A 20,855-nucleotide genomic window follows, 5' to 3' on the forward strand; every position below is an offset into this window, starting at 1 on the left:
TCTCTACAGATCCCCCTTTCTCCAACAGAGCCACACCTGATACTTCAGGAGGGCTGCAGCCACATTTCCAATTGGACTACAACCAACACCCTGACACACAGGGTGTCAGGTTGGGTTCTGACTCTGGCAGTGTTGTTCTAGTGTATTGCATTGTTTATTTTATCTTTTTTTTTCTTTTCCCTATTTCAGAACTGTTTTTTGCTGCTCTCATATTTTTGCCTGAGAGCCCCTTAATGTAAAATTTATGTCAATTCTGAGGGGCGGGGAGGGTTTATATTCTCCATTTAAGGGGAGGCTTCTACCTTCCTTAGCAGACTGCAGTCTTTCCTAACCAAGACACACCCCCATCCTTTCCTAGCTCCCCTGCACGCAGCAGGGCTGCACAAGCTCCCCAGCAGGAGCCCCAGCAGCAGGGCCAGCCCTTTACCTTCTCCGGGGCAGAGATGGCCAGGGTGAAGGGGTTCACGGGCGGGCAGTGGTGCAGCAGGACCCCAGCAACGCGCTGGCCATCCTTGTGGAAGGTGAAGGGCTCGTTCCAGTGCCCGCCGCTCGCGGCCTCCTTCGCTCCCGGGCCGTTCTGCAGGCTGAACATGATGGACACCTCCACGTCCTCATCCCTGCCGTTATCCACCTCCCAGATGAACACTCCCACTGGCAAGCTGGAGTCCTGGCACAGACGCACAAAGCTGCCTCCAGGGCTGCAGTTCCACAGGCAGCTGCCCCAGCATCGTTTACCCCCTGCTGGGGACACCACGCAGGATGCAGCGGCAGCAAGAGCACCGGCAATGATAACTTGGAGTCTCTTGCCAAGCTGAGGAGCAGCAGCAGGAGCTGAGGAATTTCGAGGGCAGGCAAGACAAAATTGCAAAGGGGAGCAGCCCTGGGCTGGCAAGCAGCACACCGGGCAGCAGAGGGACAGAAAGAGGCCTTTAGGGCTGAGCCTGGCGTCTCACACTCACCTGCTGGGCAGGCTGATCCAGGCTCACGTGCTGCTGCAATGCCGGGCTAAGAGGAAGGTCAGACGTGTCCCAGCACAGCTACCACCCTCGCCTGGGGCTGGCAGCCGGCACGGGCAGCGCTGAGCCATCCCTTGCTGCAGTGCCGAGCTCTGGCACGGCTGCAGGGCTGCCCCCGCCCGCAGAGCTGCTGAGAGCGGCCGTGGGGAAACTCTGGGAGAGTGGCGAGCAAGGAGCTCTGCCCTCGGGAGCAGGGAAATGCTGGGAAAGCAGCGAGAAAGGAGCTCTGCCCTCAGGAGCGGGGAAACGCTGGGAAAGCAGCAAGCAAGGAGCTCTGCCCTCAGGAGCGGGGAAATGCTGGGAAAGCGGCGAGCAAGGAGCTCTGCCCTCGATAGTGGGAAAACACTGGGAAAGCAGGAGCTAACAAGCAGCTCGGCCCTCGGGGATGGCATCCCCGCCTTACCCTACAGTCATGGGGGATGACGGGTGAGACCTGCCGGCAGGTGAGCACCACCTGCTGCCCCGGCAGCTCGTAGACCAGCCAGGCACGGGGGTACAGGGCGTGGTAAAAGGCGTAGTGGCCGCAGTAGCCCCAGTTCCAGCCCTGCAGGCTGCTGGGTCTCTCCACGGACAACGCCTGCTGGTAAATGGTCTGCCCCTTGCACCGCAGGCGCACTGGGAACTGTGGAGGAGAGGAGCAATGCAGGGGTGAGAGGAGCCCCGTGGCAGATGTCCCAAACCCAGGCTGCTGCAGTGACTGTCACTCCCCTCCCAGACCTTGATGTACGCTGTGCTTTGCAATGATTCCATTGTGGCAAATGCCAGGGTTCAGCTGTCAGTGGCAGAACACACACCACCAACACTTAACTATTAGAACAGAATAAAAAGTGATTTTCTGAAAAACGCATATTTTATGATTGGCTTTTTGCAAATAAGAAAATGAATATTATATGTTTTGTTTTAGAAAGTAATGCTGTATTAATTCTCTTAAGTAGTGTGTTAAATCTAGTATTAGGTTATAACAAAATGTTAAAATAGAAACTATAAAATGTAGGATACTTTGTTTAAAGAAAGGGCTTGAAGGAAAACAGCAGCCACAGGACACCTAAATCTTTCAGAGAAAAAGAATTTATTGCCCTCTTCTCAGAAGAAACGAACTTCTTCCCACATCGAAGGTGCTGTTAGGATTCAGAGGAAGAAGTTGACAATGACCAGACAGAATCCTGTATTTGAATGGAATTTATGCATCATGTATTAAGTGTATGAATATGTAATAGGCTATTGTTTTTAAGGGTTAATCCTCTGTTAATGGGAGTCCCTTTTCGGTCCTTTTACTGCTGCCCAGAAAAATGTATCCAGACATCTCTAACTCTTTGTCTCTATTGTCTCATATTGTCCTAACTCAAATTGTCAAAATTATTATTGTTCTAATTGTATTACTATTTTTATAACCATTTTATTACTATGAAACTTTTAAAATTTTAAAACTAAGTGATTGGTGTTTTTCAGAGATTGCAAATTGACACATGTTATTTGCTATCTTAAAAAGGCCTATATGAATAGGTAAGGCAGCTAAGACTTGTTCAGTAACTCCAAGGCTGTTGCTCTTCAGTTGCAAGAGGAGAATTGGCTGCAGCCTCTTCATATCTGCTGGGATGTTCAGAGCAGCCACTGGTGCTGGAATACCCTAAAGAGAGGGACAGTGCAGAGCCATTGGGTTGTTTATACCCCGTGGGCTCTTGTCACAGCAAAGCTTTCTGGTGGCCATGGGCAGTAGGCCAAGGCATCAGCTGAGTGAAGGAAGCAGTGGCTTTGTCTTTGGGAGGGTGGCAAACCACTCCACTGTGTGTTGGGAATTCAGAGGGGATCTTCAGGTGACTTTGGCTGCTCATTCCCACTCCTATGTTTAACCCAGTGTTCCAGACAGCAAGGCAATATGTATTCTATTACCATCTGTATGGCAGTTGTCTTTTGTCAAGTGGGCAGTTTGCCTTATCTCTCTCTGAGTGATCCCAATCTCTCCTCCCTGGGAAGGGACATCTGCTGATAACAGCTATTGAATGTCAGTGCATGACTGATAAGAACTAGAGCATCCCATTGTGAGAGGCTCCGCCCAGAGGGAGGAGCCAAGCATTGCTACCCAGATATAATCTGGAGATTCTGGAATAACTGCATGGTTTCTCCACTGGATTTCGCAGAGGAACAGCAGCTGCCTCTTCTCGCTCTACATCGTCAGAGGAAGACTACAGCCTTTTCTACAGGATTCCTGCTCAAGCAGAACCACACCTGACACTTCAGGAGGACTGCAGCCACATTTCCAATTAGACTGCTACCAACACCCTGAACAACAGGTTGTCAGATTCTGTTATGACTCTGTCAATGTTATTTTAGTTTTCTACATTGTTTATTTTATAAGTATTTTTCCCCTACTAAAGAACTGTTATTTCCTGCTCCCGTAAATTTTGTTCCCTCAGAGCCCCTTAATGTAAAAATTTGAAGCAATTTGGAGGGGGGGGAAGTTCATTTCTCCACTTCAGGGGAGGCTCCTGCCTTCCTTAGGAGGCACCTCTCTTTCCAAACAAAGACACCCAGTGTGGGGCTGGGGCTGTGCCTGGGGCTCCAGGCAGGGTCTGGCCCAGCCCTCCTGCAGTAAATCCCTCCTGCAGTTCCTTTTGGGGAGGAAAGAGTAGATGTGGTGCAGTCCAGAATGTGGCCTGCCTTTGCCCAGCCTCAGCCTTGTGCTGCTGAAGGTGGCACTTGTCCTTTCTCTCTGGTGAGCTCTGAGCTCACTGCAGGTGGGACTGGTGAATTGCTCTTCTCCGTTACTATGACATTCCATGAATTTTTTCCATGCATTTTGCTCCATTGCCTAGCTGGCATCACTCCTGTCTGTGAGCTCATTGACGTGGCCTTGGTGGGTGCACAAGGCAGCATTAAACAACTCAGAAATGAGACATAAGAACTGCCTGTGATCCAGTCCTGAAGAGAGAGTGCCCAAAATCTTTTGCCAGAGAAGGGCACACCAGCTCTTCACTGATTCCCATAGCACCCCCTGGGCTCATCTCCAGAGCCACACTGGGGAAAAATGTCTGCAGGGATGCTTGACTTGAGCATGGAGAGCAGTGATTTGCTGCTTTTGCTTTGGGCTGCCCAGCCTTCCCTGGAAGGGTCCGGCCTGGTGTCATCCCAGCCTCTGCTTCCCCTGGCTCTGGTGTCACCAGACTGGCAATAAGTGTCTGGCATGTCCCTAGGCTGTGCTGATGAGCCCCATGGCACTTGTCTCTCTTGCCATTTGATGCTGTGGTTACTCCATGACTTCTGCAATGACATTTTCTGTCTTTATTGGCAATACCAAAATTGTTGCAAATGCTGTATTTGTTTTCTGCTGTGTGCAGGGGATTTTAATCTCATTTTACTCCTCACTGTGCCACTCTGCTGCTTTTTGCTGATCTGACAGCTTGTTTTCGTGTTCAGGAGCTGAATGGTTGGTTTTGGTTTCTTTTTGTATGCAGGTTTGCAGCTTTCTTTTTGTTTTCCTTGTGTTTCTTTGTTCTCTTTTTCTCATTTGACAATAGCTTGCTCAGTCTATTCTGGTAAATATTTTTAATTAATACCCCTGTTTTTTGATGGTTTTTTTTCTCAGAGAGAAGTTTTTGCTATTTTCTGATAACCTTCTGAAAGAAGTGCATATCCAGCAAGCACAGCTGGCCTTTCAGAAGTCTTCAAGTTTCCCTTGAGAGAAAAGTTTCAGGCACCTGCAACCAGACACAGAAAGCCACCAGGGGTCATGTGTACCTCAGTCTGACCTCTTCATGCCCAGGCTGCCTCTTCTGTCTCTCCAAGTTGCCCACTCAGTCACAACCCTTTGCATCATGATCCAATTGCAAAACTGAAAGTATTAGAGTACTTTTGGAACTCACTCAGACTAAGCTGTTTTTGTTTTTTCCTTGACCTGGAGATGAATTTTTCTTGTAATTCCTCTGCCCAAAATTCCCAGCAATTACACAAAAACCCTGAACATTATCCACAACATGGACTCTGCAGCTGCAAGATAAATTCTTATGCTGCCAGACTGGCTTGGCCATCACTATTTCTTTTGTCAGAAAACAACCTGCAGCCTCCCTAGTCCTGGACAGTCCTTTGTCCACCTTTAGCCAGAGTCCCACCTTTTGAAGTCATTGTGATGCTTCCTGTAGCTGGGGCAGAGTCTGAGAGAACAGTGCAGTGAAGGAGAAAGTGTGGTCCTCAAATCCTCCTTACTCTAAGGAACAAGCGCTGGTAACCAAAAACTTGTTGAGGGTAGTCTGGTTGGCCAGGTCCCCAAAGCAAAATTTCTAGAGCTGGGAGGGCTTAGCCAGGAACTATGGGAGAGGATTTTGGAGATGCACTAGCTGGATGAACTGTCAACCTCCCCAGGAGGAAGGTGGAATGTAGTTCAGCATAGTTCTACCAAGCAAAATGTTTCAAAAGATTTTAGGGAAAAGTTTTTTTCCACACCCTCTTGTTATTTTCCTGAGATGCTATTTAGGGAGGACTGTCCCAGCAAGCAGTGTTGCCCTTTTCCTCATAGAAAATTTATTCCTGCTCTGGATTGAGCCTGAGGGGTTCACATTGGCACCAAGCCCAAAGCCCTCATCTCTCTGCACTCAGGGCTCTGAGAGCGTGCAGGCTGCCCAGCCATCCCAAACTGCTGCTGGTACCTTGCCCAGAGGCACAGGAGACCTCTCTCCTGCAGGCATTGGGCTGGGTGAGGTGGGCAGCTGTGCTGCAGGGAAAGAAGAGGGTGTGGGTGAATGTGTGTGTGAGGATATTGGAGTGGTGCACTCAGGCACACAGATGCTGTAGTTGTCCTGGGGTGACACTGCACATTCTGACGGGCTCTGCCCCAGCAGGGCCTGTGGCAGATACAATCCCCAGGGGAGACCCGGCTCCCTGGACAGTGACAATCTGAGCCCAAGAAGCAGGTCCTGCTCTGGTACCATGGCCCTCTCCCTGCTGGTGCCGGGGGCAGGCAGTGCAGCACATGAGAGGGGATAAATCACTTCAGTTCTTAGTTACTCTGTGAGAGACGACTGCTCACTTTGACAATTCACAAAGGTTTATTAAACCTTCACAAAACTATAACAAAGGACTACGTAAGGAAAAAGCTGCAGCGCTGGGAGCTGCCCCTCATGGATATCATGTGGCCAGCTCATCTTCAAGATGGATGCTCAGTCTTTTGTACTCCTGGGGTTTGCCTCAGCCAGCCCTGGTCCCTCCCAAAGTCTGTCAGTCAGCTCTTCTTTGCCATTTATCAGTGGAAACTGCTTTCTTGTTAATTGATTGGAGGTCAGGTGTTGCCATGCCACACCCCCGAAGCACCAACTTTTCCATTCCTAACTGCTCCATGCAAGGGACACACGTGCAGCCTTCTTTATCCCTGTCCTAGAAAAGCTCATCTGTCTGATGGCAACAATTCAGGAAGAAAGGGAATTATTGGGAGAACAGGGGACATTTAAACTACAATAACATACTCTGTATATCACTAAAGCTTTCCTAATATTCACGCAATAGTTATAGTTTAGTTGCCAGAGCAAATCATCTTATTATCCATCTATAGCAATCCCCCCTTTCTATTTCATATGTTATTTGACTCAAGGAAGTAACTTATTTTTAGTAGTATCTGTTGATGTGGTCGAAGACAATGGAAGAGGGTTTTAAGTAAAATGGTTGGTGGAATTTTTGAACAGAGGTCCAGTATGGCTTTTACCCCCACCTCCCTTGCGTACAGGCTTGCTGCCTGCAGCACGGTTATAATCGTCTTCTTGGTGGTGAGTACAGGGGCCAACCTGGTCCTGCGCTCTGGTTTTAACTCTACTTCCATTTTAGGTGAATCATTTTAATGTTTTTCATTGTTCCTCCCCTTAACAGATACTTTACATTTTCATAACACAATTATGTTAATAACTAATCCAACTGAAATTTTTGCTTAAAAATTGTTGTTGAACAGTTATTTAGAGCACTTAGAGTGGTTGTGAGGCTTTTACTTGTCTTTGTTACAAAGTACAGTTCACATTTTTACATTATAACAACTCTACAACAAAATTAAGGCACCAGGTAAGAATGTAGATAACAGCTTTTTGAATGGGTTGGTTTGTATTACTGTTATAAACTAAGTTGAACTCCTCATACTGTACACAGGGAGTTAGGGGCTCCTCTGGTCAGTAGAGCTCAGTAGTGATACGTACATGCTGACACACACAAACACACACGTCTGTTTTCTCAGGTGAGACAGCAGCCGAATGCAGGGAGCTGTGCATCCAGAGCCGTGTTTCTGGGCGTGCTCAGCCTGTGTTACCATGTAAGGGCATGTGCACAGCTAGTAGACACACACAGGTATTTGTATACAGGTATAGAGCCTTGGCACACAGAGGTACCTGTCAGCAGCACGCACTTGCACACACACACAGAGCTGTGCACGCTCTATTTGCACACTCTAGCAGACGTGTGTTTCAGAGACACTCACTTATGGACAGTCTCTATCAGTGCACACATGCACAAGACTTGCTTGTACATAGAATTGTGTACATTAACACAAGCTTGAAAATCTGTGTACACTAATATGGATAATGTTATCAAGACAGATATCATACATAGGGCTGTGTTTACACTCTCAGAGCCTGTGAACACTCACAAAAAAAGGACTGTGTACTAATATAGTTATACGGGAGAAGAAAATTTGACACAGAGGCACATAATAATGCACACAACATGCATACACTTTGGTACTTGTGTGTGCACTCAGAGGTGTGCACACCAGCACACACAGGTATTGCACATGCAGATTCACACACCTTGGTACACATTTACCCATAGATATACACTGGCACATACGTGTAAAGCACTCCCCAGAGCTCTTTTGGGAAGAGAATAGTAGGATATTTTCTTTTTGTTACAACCTTGCCACTTCTAGGTAGTATTTTCCCCTCTGTGCCTTTGGGGTGGGATCAGACAGTGTTGTTTTAAAGGAAAGGTTAAAGATAGACTGTATTGGGCTCTCATCCCCCATCTCTTACCTTACAATGCTGGGAGAGCACAAACCGGGGAACTTTTTGTTGTTCCCTTCTCCCCCCAGAACGGTGAAAACACTGAGGCACTTGCTAGCAGTGACTGAAGGCTATGAAATGAAGAGGTGCTAAACCTTTAAACTTCCAGTGTTTTCATGGAACACAGCAACATGTCTTGCCTTACATCTCTACTCTTCCAAGGACAAGTAGACTCGCTGCATCCACTCAGGAGAGGACTATACAAACACTAAACACAAGTCTCCTTCTCCCAGCCACTCAAACAAGAAGCTATGTCTTCTCTCTTGCCAGGTAAAATTTTAAGAGAATTTCTGATCTAATGAGCAGCACTTAGAAACACAACACAACAAATTTCCATCAAACTAGGTTTTGAACAGCCCAAACTCTTTAACACAATCAGGCAGTGCATCAAACCACCCACATAGAGAGAATAGCTTGGCTCTGATACTACTATGTTGTCATGCTGCCAAAAGCATTTCTGTGCAAAATCTCTGTAATGCACCCAGGAAGTGCTTTACTTGGAAGGCCTTGCAAGTTCCCAAGTGAAGTGGTTTCAAATGCAGTAATGAGTGTGGAATTTCAGCAGATGCTTCCCAACCCATCCCACAACACCAATTACAACTGGATCTGCACACAAAACTGACCAGTGATGTACAACATCTAAATATGTGACAGTGAAGAAGAAATCTCTACAAATGCACTGCTCAAAGAGTAAATAAACAGGTCATGATATTCTCTACCCCTTTTACACCTGTGCTTTGAGATGACTACTACTTCTCTTGACAGAACTTGTGTAGCCATAATATTTTCGGAAAAATCCTTTCCTTAGGATATTTTCTCCTGAGAAGCTGAGATGTCTCAAAATCAAAATGTAAACAATGACTATCTGCTGCTGTGGAATGCAACAGGTGGATCTGTCTCATGTAGTTGTTTCTAATGATTGGCCAAGCAGAGTCAGCTGGCTCGCATTCTCTGTGCGAGACACAAGCTTTTGTTATCATTCTTTCTTTTTATAATCTTAGTTAGCCTTATGATGAAATCCTTTCTTCTATTCTTTTTGTGCAGTTTTAATATAATATATATCATGAAATAATAAATCAAACCTTATGAAGCATAGAGTCAACATTCTCATCTCTTCCCTCATCTTAAGACCCCTACCAACACCGTGACAAACTTGTCTCAGCTTAGTTGAAAGGAGAGAAAGGAAGAAGGAAAAGGGAGAAAAAGAAAGAAGAAGCTATGCCTTCCTCTTGGAAAGTAAAAGCAAATCATATTCTCTGAATCCCAGTGGAAGCAGCTGCTAAGCCGCTCACGCGGTGCTCCCGTGTTCGCTCGGCTCTACACTGATGTATATCGCAGGGCAGTTTCTGCAGCTGGATGCCCCAGCCAGCCCCGCGGGGCGCAGCTGCCTCCGGCCACCCCAGCAGTCTCGAGTCGCTGCGGGCTGTGGTGGCACGATTACAATGATTTGTGACATGTCCTGCCTGTCCCTCAGCTTCGGAATTCAACAAGACCTGCTGCTTGGGGACTAGTAACACATCCCATGGCACTGATGCCAGGCTGGTGGCTGCTGTGGTTTGCACACGACTGAGTCTGCCTGCTACTCTTGTGGCACTGCATCTAAGCGGGTGTCCCGATGCCAGCACCCAGACCTGCTGCTCCATGCTCTAATTCCTCCATCGCCAGCAGCATCAAGTTCAAAGGCATTTGGGGCCAGTGGTCCCATGTCCCCAAACTCTTTGGTCCATCAGTGCAGCCTTTGCAAAAGCAGCCCTGAGCTCCAGTGCATCTGATAACTGTTGCCACCCTCAGTTTTGTTGGAACTGTTGAAAGCCACAGGGCCTGATGCTGTTGGCTCACTACGGCCCATGTGGGCCCGCACGGTCCCCAGCATGGAAACCCTGTGTGCTTGGCAAGAGCCGCTGCCGGCAGCACGCCCACCTCCTCCAGGCACCATCACCCCTGTGGCGTCCCAATCCCACGGCCGACTCCCACAGTGGCGCTGCAGTGGACCTCGCACTCCAGTCAGTCTCTGACCGCCAACAACGCCACGCACAAACTGGAAACTCCATGCATTCAGCAAAAGCCACTGCTGGCAGACCCCCCCTGCTACCCATGGTCCCCTGCCGCCTCTGAGCACCATTTTCTGCTAAATGGTCATTTTCACTGTCACTTTAGCACTGTGACTCTCAACTTGGTGACTTTCAAGTGCTTTTGAGACTTTAAAAATCCTTTAATCTCATGTGTCCTGCCAAGCCAAGGGTCCCTACATTTGTCTTTTATGCATCCCACCCACCATACTTCATCCGTTCTTTTCCACTCATCCCGGCAGTTACTGGGTTCCCCCCATTCTTCTCATAGGCATCCCACCCGGCTTCTAAACATCCACTATCCAGAAGGTTCAACAGACGAGGATATGAATCTGGTACAGGTCCTGCAATGCCTCCCTGGAGTTCAGCAACCTAAGACAGAAATGCCTAGTGATGATGACTGGACCTAAGAAGACCCTCTTCCTCCTTTGGACACTTGCTTATCTCTCTCTGGAACTAAATGTCACTTTCCCCTTGACCCCTACTATTGGACAATTTCTAAAACTCCTTTATCCTATGTAAAGAGGTTACTTTTGCCCAGTTTGGCAGAAGAGCTGTCCCCAAGAACCTTCGCAGAAGACTTCAATATAGACATCCCTGTGCAACCTCATACAGCCTTCCCCTCCTTCGTCCTGCTGTCTGCCTAAGGCACTTAGCAAGCTAAATAGCTGAAATCATAAATGAGCTGATAATCACTAAATAGCTGATGTCACTTAAGAGCTGAGCTTGCTAAGGTTGCCTGTGGGCTGGGAGCTGCCTGGGAGCCTGGGCAGGCTGTGCTGAACAGGTCTGCGCTATCCCAATCTGCAGCAGCCAGCCAGAGATACCCTGAAACCCAGCTGAGGTGCGCATTAAGTTGGTGTCCCAAACTGGATGCTGCAACTCTGGCACTTCAGAAGAGCAGAATTCGTTGTGAAAAGTCACTGCCTCGGTTCACCAATACCCCCTGAAGAAATGTCCTCCATTATAGAAGAACTTCTCCGAAGGGCTGTCAGTTGACCCTCACAGCTGACATCTGGACGAATGTCTGAGGAGACTGACAAGGCAGACCACCCCACCAGCAGAGCTTTGACCTACATCTGGCTGAAGATGTGTACGTTTTGAAACAGCCTTTATGGCACGCATTTACCTTGCATCCTTTTCTGTTTTTTTTTCTTTTTTTTTTCTCTTTTTTCTGTTGGAAGGGAATGTGCAAATATGGGGTCAAAACCAGTCCATTAACACAACCCCAGAACAAGGGAGACTTCTATTTACTAATCCTAGAACTCCTATCTGCTAACAACTTCTCTTCCTCTAAAGGCAATCTCTCAAAACCTAATTTGAAAAAATTTATACAGTGGATACTTTCCCACTTTCCAGATACTAACACTCACACTATCACTTTAGACACCTTTTGGGACACAGCTGGGACCACGATATATACCCTCCAAATTAATCAAGATTTTTCTGTCAGTAGGTTTTAACCTTTCTTTCACATTATTAGCAAAGCTGTAGAGAAAAAAATAGAGAAAATTCAGTCCCTCTGTAATCGCCCCCCCCTGCAAAGGACCTCAAATCTATTGTCCCTTACCCTCCCTTCAAGGCAGACACCCTCCCTTCAAATGCTAATTGCGCTGATAGCAATCTTCCCCTCTCAACACTGGAATTCAGTCCTTGGGGTCTGAATGCCATCTCTGGTGCTGTTTCATCCTCATCCCCTCTCCCTGCCATGGGGAACACAAAAATCACGCCCCTCCGGGCCACCCTCTTGGCACCTGTGGGGATCGTGGGGTCTGTCAATTCCTTGTCCCTTTCTCAGATGCAGCAGGAATGAATTCTGTTCCACCGGTTGTGCAACCCGTGGTATCCTGTGAGTACCATTCCCGCACTATCTCCAAGTGTAACTGCACCGCTTTCTATCGCGTCTGCGACACCCCCCACCCCTGCTGCCACTGCCCCCACCCCTGTCGCGACCACCCCCATCCCTGCCTGCCTGCCCCAGCTTTGGCAAACTGCACCGTGCACCCCGTACTGCTGGCCTTTGCAGTGGCACCCTGTGCCAATCCCACTGCCTTCTCTCCCCCAGTTCTCCCTTGCCCCCATTGCCAGGCCTTGCAGCCACACGCCCACCCTCAGAGTCTCCTGAATAGAACCTCCAAGACCCCCCCATGGTGGCACATCACTACCTCACGTGCCTCAATATTAAAGATTGTTTCTTCATAAGCCCACTGCACCCCCAGGATGCTCCACGGTTTGCTTTCTCCATTCCCTCTCCTAACAGAGACGCTCCACTCAAAAGATATCAATGGCATTTTCTTCCCCAAGGACGAAAGAACAGTCCCATTATATGCCAGTGGTATGTTGCTCATATCCTGTCTCCCGTTTGGAACCTATTCCCAGATGCAATCATTCACCACTATATGGATGACATCCTGGTCTGTGAATCAGAAAACATGTTGGGTTGCGTTTTCTTTGTTTGGGAGGTGTACTGCTTAATTTGTGCCTTTGTTTACCGTCTCATTAGTGAGTTTTGTAATCCCCCTGTAATGTCCCCCCCTATCTTCAGAGTGCCATAAGCTCCTCATTTTGTATCTTGTGTTTCCTAAATTACACATACTCCCTCATTGTTATTCAGTTCAGTTAGATGTCAGTCTTCTTGTTTGTCACCTAGCCACTCCCTACCAAGTGTTAATCCCCAGCCTTCCGAGTTGTCAATCCTTCCTATCCCTGCCCTTTTCCCCCAGATTGCTCCTTGCTCTCCCCTCCCATCGAGTGTCAATCCTCCCCCAAACGTGTCCTTCCTTCTGGAGAATTCCCTGTCTATTCTATATCATTTAGAACCCTATTGGCTTACCCAAGTTATGTCCCTCCCCATTGCTCCCTTATTGGTTCAAGTGTGAAATGTCCTGCCTTGGACCCTTCCCCAACCATATCCCTATTGGTTTCCTACCCTAAACCCTTCCTCCTAAGTGAGGTTATAAAAATTCTTGTTTGTCTCAAGTCCTGGTCTTGGGTGCTGGTCATGAAATAAATCTGCTCCTGTTTCACCCCCAAGACCCATGCTGCTGCCTTTTTGCTCCTACGCTGAGCCACTGCTGGTAGCCGGGATTTGTGGAGCTTGTGAGGGGGATCTGATGCACCCCTGCTGTCATCGTCGCCTGTCTGGGGCTCAGTCCATGCACATGACAAAAAGGCTTACTTGAACAAAATAGTTTTAAAAACCATCAAAACCATAGAAAAGGCAGGATTCAAGATCCGTGAGGACAAAATACAGTACACCAACCCATGGAATTACCTTGGAGTCCAGATCTGGGAAAGGACCATCACACCCCAGCAGCTCGCCATGTGAGAGGACCCAAAAACCCTGAGGGACTTACACAGTCTGTGCGGATCCATCAGCTTGGTACATCCACTGCTAGGAATTACAACTGAGGATCTCGCTCCCCTGTTCAACCTTCTTTATGGCAACGAAGACCTGGACTCTCCACGCACTCCCACAACAGAAGCCTGAGATGCCACCAGCAAGGTCCAAGAAGCCCTGCGTTCATGCAAAGCCCATCGCTTTGAGCCCAGCCTGCCTTTCCAGTTTATTATTCCGGGAAAAACACCTTGAATCTATGGACTGATTTTCCAATGGGACACTGAAGTTTGAGACCCTTTACTAATACTGGAATGGATCTTTACAAACAACCAACCTACCATGACAATTACCACCTTCCAAGAAATCATGGCACCTCTAATTAAAAAAGCTAGAACTCATCTCCGTGCTCTTACAGAGTGTCAGTTCACATGCATACACTTACCACTGACTGCTGGTGATCTGGAGCATTTGCTCCAGACCAATGAAAATCTCCAGCTTGCCCTAGGTAGCTACACAGGCCAAATTTCAATTCATATCCCAAAATATAAACTTTGTAATTGTGACGTAACCTTTCATCTGACCCCAAATTAGTTCAAAGTGAAACACTTCTCAAAGCTTTACATCCATCTTTACAGATGGCTCAGGGTCATCCCACAAGTTAGTAATGACATGGGAAGACCATAAGACCCAAATTGTGCTGAACAATGTACCGCTGCATCGAGCCATAAGCCCGACATAGCCTGAAGAGCAAACAGCTTTCTCAATTGTATGTTGTTACTTCTCTTTACCCTGTAAATGCCTATTATTCCCCTTTTTCAACTCTTACCCAAATCCCCTAACATTATACCCACTCCCCCATCCTTAGCCTATAGAGAGAAAAAAAAAGAAATTGATGACGGGGGGAAGGAACAGAGGAAAGGAAAAATGGAGAAAACCCTATCTCTCCCCTTCCATCATAAAGACAACCAATTTTGCTTATGTTCCCTATCAGAAGCCGCATTCCTGTCCAAAGATAGAAAATATCTCTGTGGGTGCTGTCCTCACTGCTGCCTGCATGTTTTACACCGCACCCTGTGCCTAGAGCTGGATTAGTCCACAGCCTAGCCATAAAGTCTGGGTAACATTAGCAAGGCCATTAAAACAGGATGACATGTGCCTATCCATGGGAAGCATTGATAACCCACTTTCCACATGTCTGGTAGGATCTCCCTTCATAGCAGATGACTGGCCTGTCTATAACTCAAGAGCTCAAGAGCTACACCACAGGTAAGAGACCCAACCTGGCAGGTACTTGGGACGGGTAGAAAAAAATGTTGCCCAATGCTCTAGCAGAACCCCAAGAATTGGACCTGTTGGGGTCCTCGAAGGCAAAGTACTGTGTCAAATTTTACTTTAGACGTCCAAGAAATAATTGGCCAGAAATTGACCAGACAAACAACGCATACCAAAAAGACATATCACCTATTAACAAAGCCTGTAATTATCCCGATGTGTGTAATTACACTGCTCGTGTGAGCTCTGTGTCCTCTCTCTACCCCAAAGTATTACCCAAGGGAACATTTCTCATCTGTGGTGACCCGGTATGGGCTGGGATCCCCTTACAGCTCCAGGGAGGTCCCTGTGCCCTTGGAAAACATTCTACCCTCACTCCAAATAGCACCTTGTTAGAGAACTGGAAAAAAGGAAGTGAATTAAAAGGCCACAGAAGATCCTACACACAATTTGATGAAAATTGCGATCCCAAATTATACTACTGGAACAAACCAGAAAAAATTGCTGTCTCCGTATTCCTACCATGGGCAGCTACAGCTAAAGCCCTTGCTGAAATAAATCACCTTGGGTGCTGGCTCAAGAAACAAGCCAAAGCTACATCGGCTGCCTTCAGTGATCTCTTAAAGAAAAAAGAACCCACAAGACATGCATCACTCCAAAATCGAGCGGCAATTGACTTCCTGCTGCTTGCCCACGGACACAGCTGCCAAGACTTAGAAGGAATGTGCTGCTTCAATATCGCTTCATGCTTGGAATACATCCACGCAAACATCTGGAAACTGAAGGAACTTGTTATAGTTTGTCGCTGGCGCAATGCCAGTGCTTCTATGAAAATATATGTTGTCTGGTGTCTGCTGTGAGATGTGACCAGGAATAGAGCAAAGCAGGCTCCAGCTTTGGAAGAAAGACTTTGTTAACCTACAACTATATGTAAAAAGAAACACACACAGAACTCAGAATGAAAACCTTCCAAAAACAGTCCTCCTCCCCCCACATAACTGCTAGTGCATCCACCCCTCAGATCACCAACTCTCAGTCCATCACCACCCTTTAGATAATCAATTCTCCGTTCATCAAGGAGACAGGAGTCTCTCTTGTACCATAGGCTTCTCCTGCAAACACAGTTGAAACTTCATGTATTTCCAGGTCACACGTGGCACCACCCGGTGATCATTTGCCATCGTGATATCTTCCTTCTATGCCCAGTGCTCTCACCACTGCACATGGACCAGAGCTGCTTTGAGGGTTTCCCTTTTAAGGATGCTTTGTCCAGTTCCAAAGAAAAGCACAGTCTCTCACTTTCTGGACACCTGTCCCCCCCAAATTCACCGCCTGGTGAGTGAGAAGAACAGAGATCTTCTTCTTTCCTGAAGACCAAGGGCACCACCACCCTTTTCATGCATCATCTCTGTTCATGCACTCCTTCGCAATATCGTCACTGCACTGTCTTGGCTCCAAGGTATTGCCTCGCCCTAAATGCAGTCTCTGTGTCACAGAAAAAATGGCTCTGTCTATGGCTATACAAGAGAAGCCAAGGCAAAGGCTATTCCATCACCTCCGCCCACCCAAGGTTCTTCTCAATTTCTCTGGTGGCCCATTTCCTCTTATCTCTATCTTTCTTCTCATTCAACTCCAGGAGGATCAGCATTTGTAAGGTTTCCATCATCTAGGAAAAGGGTTAAAAATCTCAGGCTCTGCCTGTCCAGAGCTCCCACGGCTGGCACCTTCTTGCCACAACCCCCTACTCCTTCTCGGCCGGCCGTGCTATCAAATTTCAAGGTGGCACAGGCACCTGGTTTCTCTCTCTCACTCTCTCTCTCCTTGTGTGGGGGGAGTGTGGCTGTCTGATGCCTCTCGGTGCTCCTGCACATTTCCATCCTTCAGGGGCCTTTGCCATCCTTCTCTGTCTAAGGCCCGGCCTACCTCACCTGGCCGCATGGATTCCCCTCCCCACCCAGCCCGCAGCTGGGCAGAGGAGCTCTGACCTCTTTCACCCACCTGAACCCAAGAGAGCTTTCACCTGGCAGTTCTCTGCTTTTAGCCCCCATGTTCTCAGAGATGTATCCATGTCCTCAGTGGTCACACCAGGAGCCAATATTGAAATCTGAGCACCTATTAGTTTGACCACAGCATCCCAAAAATACTCACTTCCTTTTCAAACCCAGACAGAACTTGTGATAGGCTTAAAAGTAGAAAACAACCCAGACTGGCTCAATGACTTTTTCAGTCAGTGGGGTTTAACAGGATGTGTTGCATCTTTGCTTAAGGAAATGTTCTGGGTTTTCCTTGTAATTGTCATTGTATTAGCTATATTCTCATGCCTTGTTCATTGTTTCACAGAGCTGTAGGGAACACCTTTTTTCTAAGTACAGAACGTGGAGTTGTAGCAGGCCCAGGGCCTGCAAGGTCTCCCTGCCATGCAAAAGCCTAATATAGGAAGTGCCTAGTCATGATGACTGGACCTAAGAAGCCCCTATTTCTGCTTTTGGACCCTTGCATATCTCTCTGTAAGATTATATGTCTCTCTCTTTTTTCCTTGTCCTCTACTATTGGACAATCCCATAAACTCCTGTGCCCTATATGAAGAGCTACTTTTGCCCAGTTTTGCAGAAGAGCTGTCCCTGAGAACCTTCGCGGAAGATTCAGTAAAGACATCCCTGCGGAATTTCATACAGCCTTCCCCTCTCTCTCCCTGTGTCTGCCTAAGGCACTTAGCAAGCTAAAGATCTGAAATCATAAATGAGCTGATAATCACAAAAGAGCTGATATCACCTAAGCTTGCTAAGGTAGCCTGTGGGCTGGGAGCTGTTTGGGAATTCAGACAGGCTGTGCTGAACAGGACTGTGCTATCCGGACCTGTGGCAGCCCGCCGGGGATTCGCCGAAACCCGGCCAAGCCCGCATTACTGCTGACCTATCTTATGGCTACTGCTTAGCTTTAATCACAGTCCTGCTCTCTCTGAGGGCTGCCTTTTGCAGCTTTCCCAAAACCTTCTGATTTTAAGGATTTCCACAGAAGAGCCCGCAGTACCTTGCAACAGTGCCCAGTGTCAGCAGGCTGCTCAGGATTCACGGGGTCCTAGAGGCTGTCCCGTGGCTCCACAAAGGGTCTCCGGATACTTCCTGAGAGGATTCAACAAATCCTCGTGTGTTGAGCCTGGCCTGTGAACTGCACCCGATTTCAGGGTCTTGGTTCTTCAGGTCCAGGTTGCAGCCAATATCTGGGCTCACTACTTCTTGTATTTGTGGTGACCCTCATGGCAGGAAGGAATGATAAATTTGACTCCATGCTCTCAGAAGGCTAATTTATTATTTGATGATACTATATTGTACTAAAGAATACTACACTAAACTTTAGTAAAGAATACAGAAAGAATCCTTACAGAATGCTAAAGAGATAATACTGAAACTCGTGACTCTTTCCACAGCCTCGACACACCTTGGCAATGATTGACAAATTAGTCAAGACCACTCACACCGGAAACCCAATGAAACAATCACCTGTTGGTGAACAATCCCCAACCACATTCCAAGGGAACAAAATACATGAATGACAAATGAGATAATTATTGGGTTCCTTTTTCTCTGAGGTTTCTCAGATTCCCAGCAGAAAAATCCTGGGCAAAGAGATTTTTCAGAAAATATGAATGTGACACTGGAGGGGTACTGTGGCACCACAATACTGGAGGTTGTCACCTGGGCTGTCCACCTGCATTTATCTTGGAACAAAGGAATCTTGTGAATATCAGCTGTCACCAGCCCCTCTGATAGCTGATAAATATGGGAACGCCTATATTGCACAACGTCCTGCCCAGAGCTACCTTGCACCCATCTGGCATCAATAAAAAGGAGGAGGAGCAGGAGCATCAGCAGAGAGCGGCAAGGAGAACATCCCCAGGTCCATCAGCTGCCTGCCTGCTGCAGAGATGGTGCAAGCAACTCCCTTGCTCCTCATGCTCTTCCTGGCCCTAGGGGCTCAGGGCCTCCAGGCTACCCAGCAGGTACCATCAGGGGTGGGATGCACAGGGTGGGGTGGGCAGGGGCCTGTGGCTGCAAGCTGTGCTGTGCCACAAGTGCTGAATTCTTTCCTCTCCAGTGTAAGCTGACTGGGCAATGGCAGAATGACCTGGGCTCCAACATGACCATTTATGAAGTAAATGAAAAAGGTGACTTCACTGGCATGTACCTCACAGCTGTGTCGGCTTCCTCATCAGAGATCAAGGAATCACCTCTGGTGGGGTCCCAGCAGCTCCCATATGGGAGCCAGCCCACCTTTGGTTTCACTGTCCATTGGACCTTTTCAGGTACTTAGACTTAAGATCCTTGCCGTGTCCCCACATACTCCCTGCCCTCCCTGCAGTGTCCTTGCTGATTCCCTGCCTTCCCCTGCACTGTCCCCACTGCTCTCCCACCCTGCAGCTCCCCCATCCCTGTCCCTGGAGCTCCTCGGTTGCTGCCAGCTCCCAGTGCCAGGCTGCAGGAGGGGCAGCAGGGGCTGGAGCCTGCACTGCCTGCCCATGTCCGTGTGACACCCCAGCCCTGTGAGCCCTCCTGCTGCTTTCCCCATCCCCTTTGTGCTCAGAGGCCGGGGACAGCAGGAGTCTACTGTCCCCTATGCTGGGGCAGCCACTGACCTGCCACCTCGGCCACGCTCCCCTCCACCTCCTGTCCTGTCCCCACAGACTCCATCACTGTTTTCACGGGCCAGTGCTTTGTGGATAAGGATGGAAAGGAGGTTTTGAAGACCATGTGGCTGCTGAGGTTACACTCAAAGGATCTTGCAAACGACTGGAAATCCACCTTGTGAGCTCTCTGTCCCTGCCCTGGACAGGTTCCCTGTGCACTCCTGAGGGGTTGGGGCTGTCACAAATGAGTGTTTTAGGTCACTTAGGAGTCCCTCTCATGGATGTTGGTAAAAGGAGGTTTAATATCTGTTTGCAAAATCAGGACTTAGCAAATCTCCATGGCAAGGTTCACTTGATTGCTTTGTGCAGGGGTAAAACATAGGAAGGAAAAAATGGGTTAGAATCAATCTAGAATGATTTACATGAAAGCTGGAGATGGACAAGGAGAAGTGAGACCATTAAAATGAATCAGAAAGTTCGGGACGGTGCCCACTGCTTTCTAAACTACTGATGGATCTGAGCTGCAGCTGGTTCTGCTCTCAGTCTCAGACCTGCTCAATGGTTTCTGTCTAAAGGATGTGGCAGCACTTAAATATTGACTAATTTTACATTGATAAGGTGATTTGGGAGAGTTTACCACAATTACAGCAGAGATTTAATTCTAGATCCAGGCTGGCACTGAGGGGCCTCACTTAGGAATGCTTTGGTCAAGTCATGGGATGATTGACCTTAGTCATCAGTCAGTCTTCATCCTGGATGTAGTATGAGATGGTAACTACAGGAATTTGTCACAGTTGCAGTAATGATAACACTGTTCCACTTGGGCTGTGATACAGACAATTTATTCCCCAAGGCTTTTGGAGTATTGTTTTCCTTGATAAGGCAACAGAAGGACTTGGTGTGCAAAGTGTATGTGACAAGCTCAAGGGAAGCTTCACCACCTTCATTTCCAAAGCCAAAAGGCTAAGAAGGAATCCTGAATGGCCCAGGGTGGGGATGAAGGGGGGTGCTCCCAGCCTGTGGTGCTCAGCATTTGGCAGAGCTGCTGCCAGTGTGAAAGTGAGGGAGGACAGGGTGCTTGCGCACAGCTTCCCTGGTTATCCAGACAAGGTGCAAATGTTTTGGGAGGATACAGGGCTGGGTGGGCATTGGGCCACTCCCATGTCACATCCTTACCTTCCTCTGTCTGTGTCCCCTCAGGGTTGGCTACAACACATTCTGGCGCAAGGAAGATCCCATGGATTGAGGGCTGGTAGCATTGGAGCTCCCAGAGAAGAGGAAAAGCCAGGTTGTAGCTCTTCCTCTTGCTTCAGCACCTCCTTTGGCACCTCCTTCAGCACCTTTATTCTTTCAATAAAGCTTTTCTGCAAACACACACAGTCTCCTTTCTTTCACAGACCAGTGCCCCTGTTCCCTTTCCTCAGTAATGGCCTCTCTTGCCACTATCCCTGAAGGTCATTGTGTGACCCTCGCTGGTTTGGGCTCCTCTTTGTCAGCCCACTCATCACA

At 48.0% G+C, this 20,855-nt stretch overlaps 1 protein-coding gene across 1 annotated transcript; it reads left to right on the forward strand.

Annotated features, from left to right (window-relative positions):
* The first annotated feature begins 18,739 nt into the window (after window positions 1-18,739).
* Window positions 18,740-20,592, forward strand: LOC141727152 (avidin-like). Its single transcript, XM_074533074.1, has 3 exons — window positions 18,740-19,025; window positions 19,404-19,524; window positions 20,547-20,592. The coding sequence occupies exons 1-3, from the start codon at window positions 18,740-18,742 to the stop codon at window positions 20,590-20,592; spliced, it is 453 nt and encodes a 150-aa protein (XP_074389175.1).
* The last annotated feature ends 263 nt before the right edge of the window (window positions 20,593-20,855 follow it).

Source organism: Zonotrichia albicollis, chromosome Z (genome assembly GCF_047830755.1).
Source record: "Zonotrichia albicollis isolate bZonAlb1 chromosome Z, bZonAlb1.hap1, whole genome shotgun sequence".
NCBI classification, from domain to species: domain Eukaryota; kingdom Metazoa; phylum Chordata; class Aves; order Passeriformes; family Passerellidae; genus Zonotrichia; species Zonotrichia albicollis.

What these genes read in the sequence shown, in the direction of transcription:
- LOC141727152 (XM_074533074.1), top strand. Translation starts at nt 18,740, where the DNA reads ATGCACAGGGTGGGGTGGGCAGGGGCCTGTGGCTGCAAGCTGTGCTGT. An exon ending in TGTCCATTGGACCTTTTCAG is followed by an intron (nt 19,026 to 19,403) that starts GTACTTAGACTT and finishes CTGTCCCCACAG; the next exon opens with ACTCCATCACTGTTTTCACG. An exon ending in AACGACTGGAAATCCACCTT is followed by an intron (nt 19,525 to 20,546) that starts GTGAGCTCTCTG and finishes GTGTCCCCTCAG; the next exon opens with GGTTGGCTACAACACATTCT.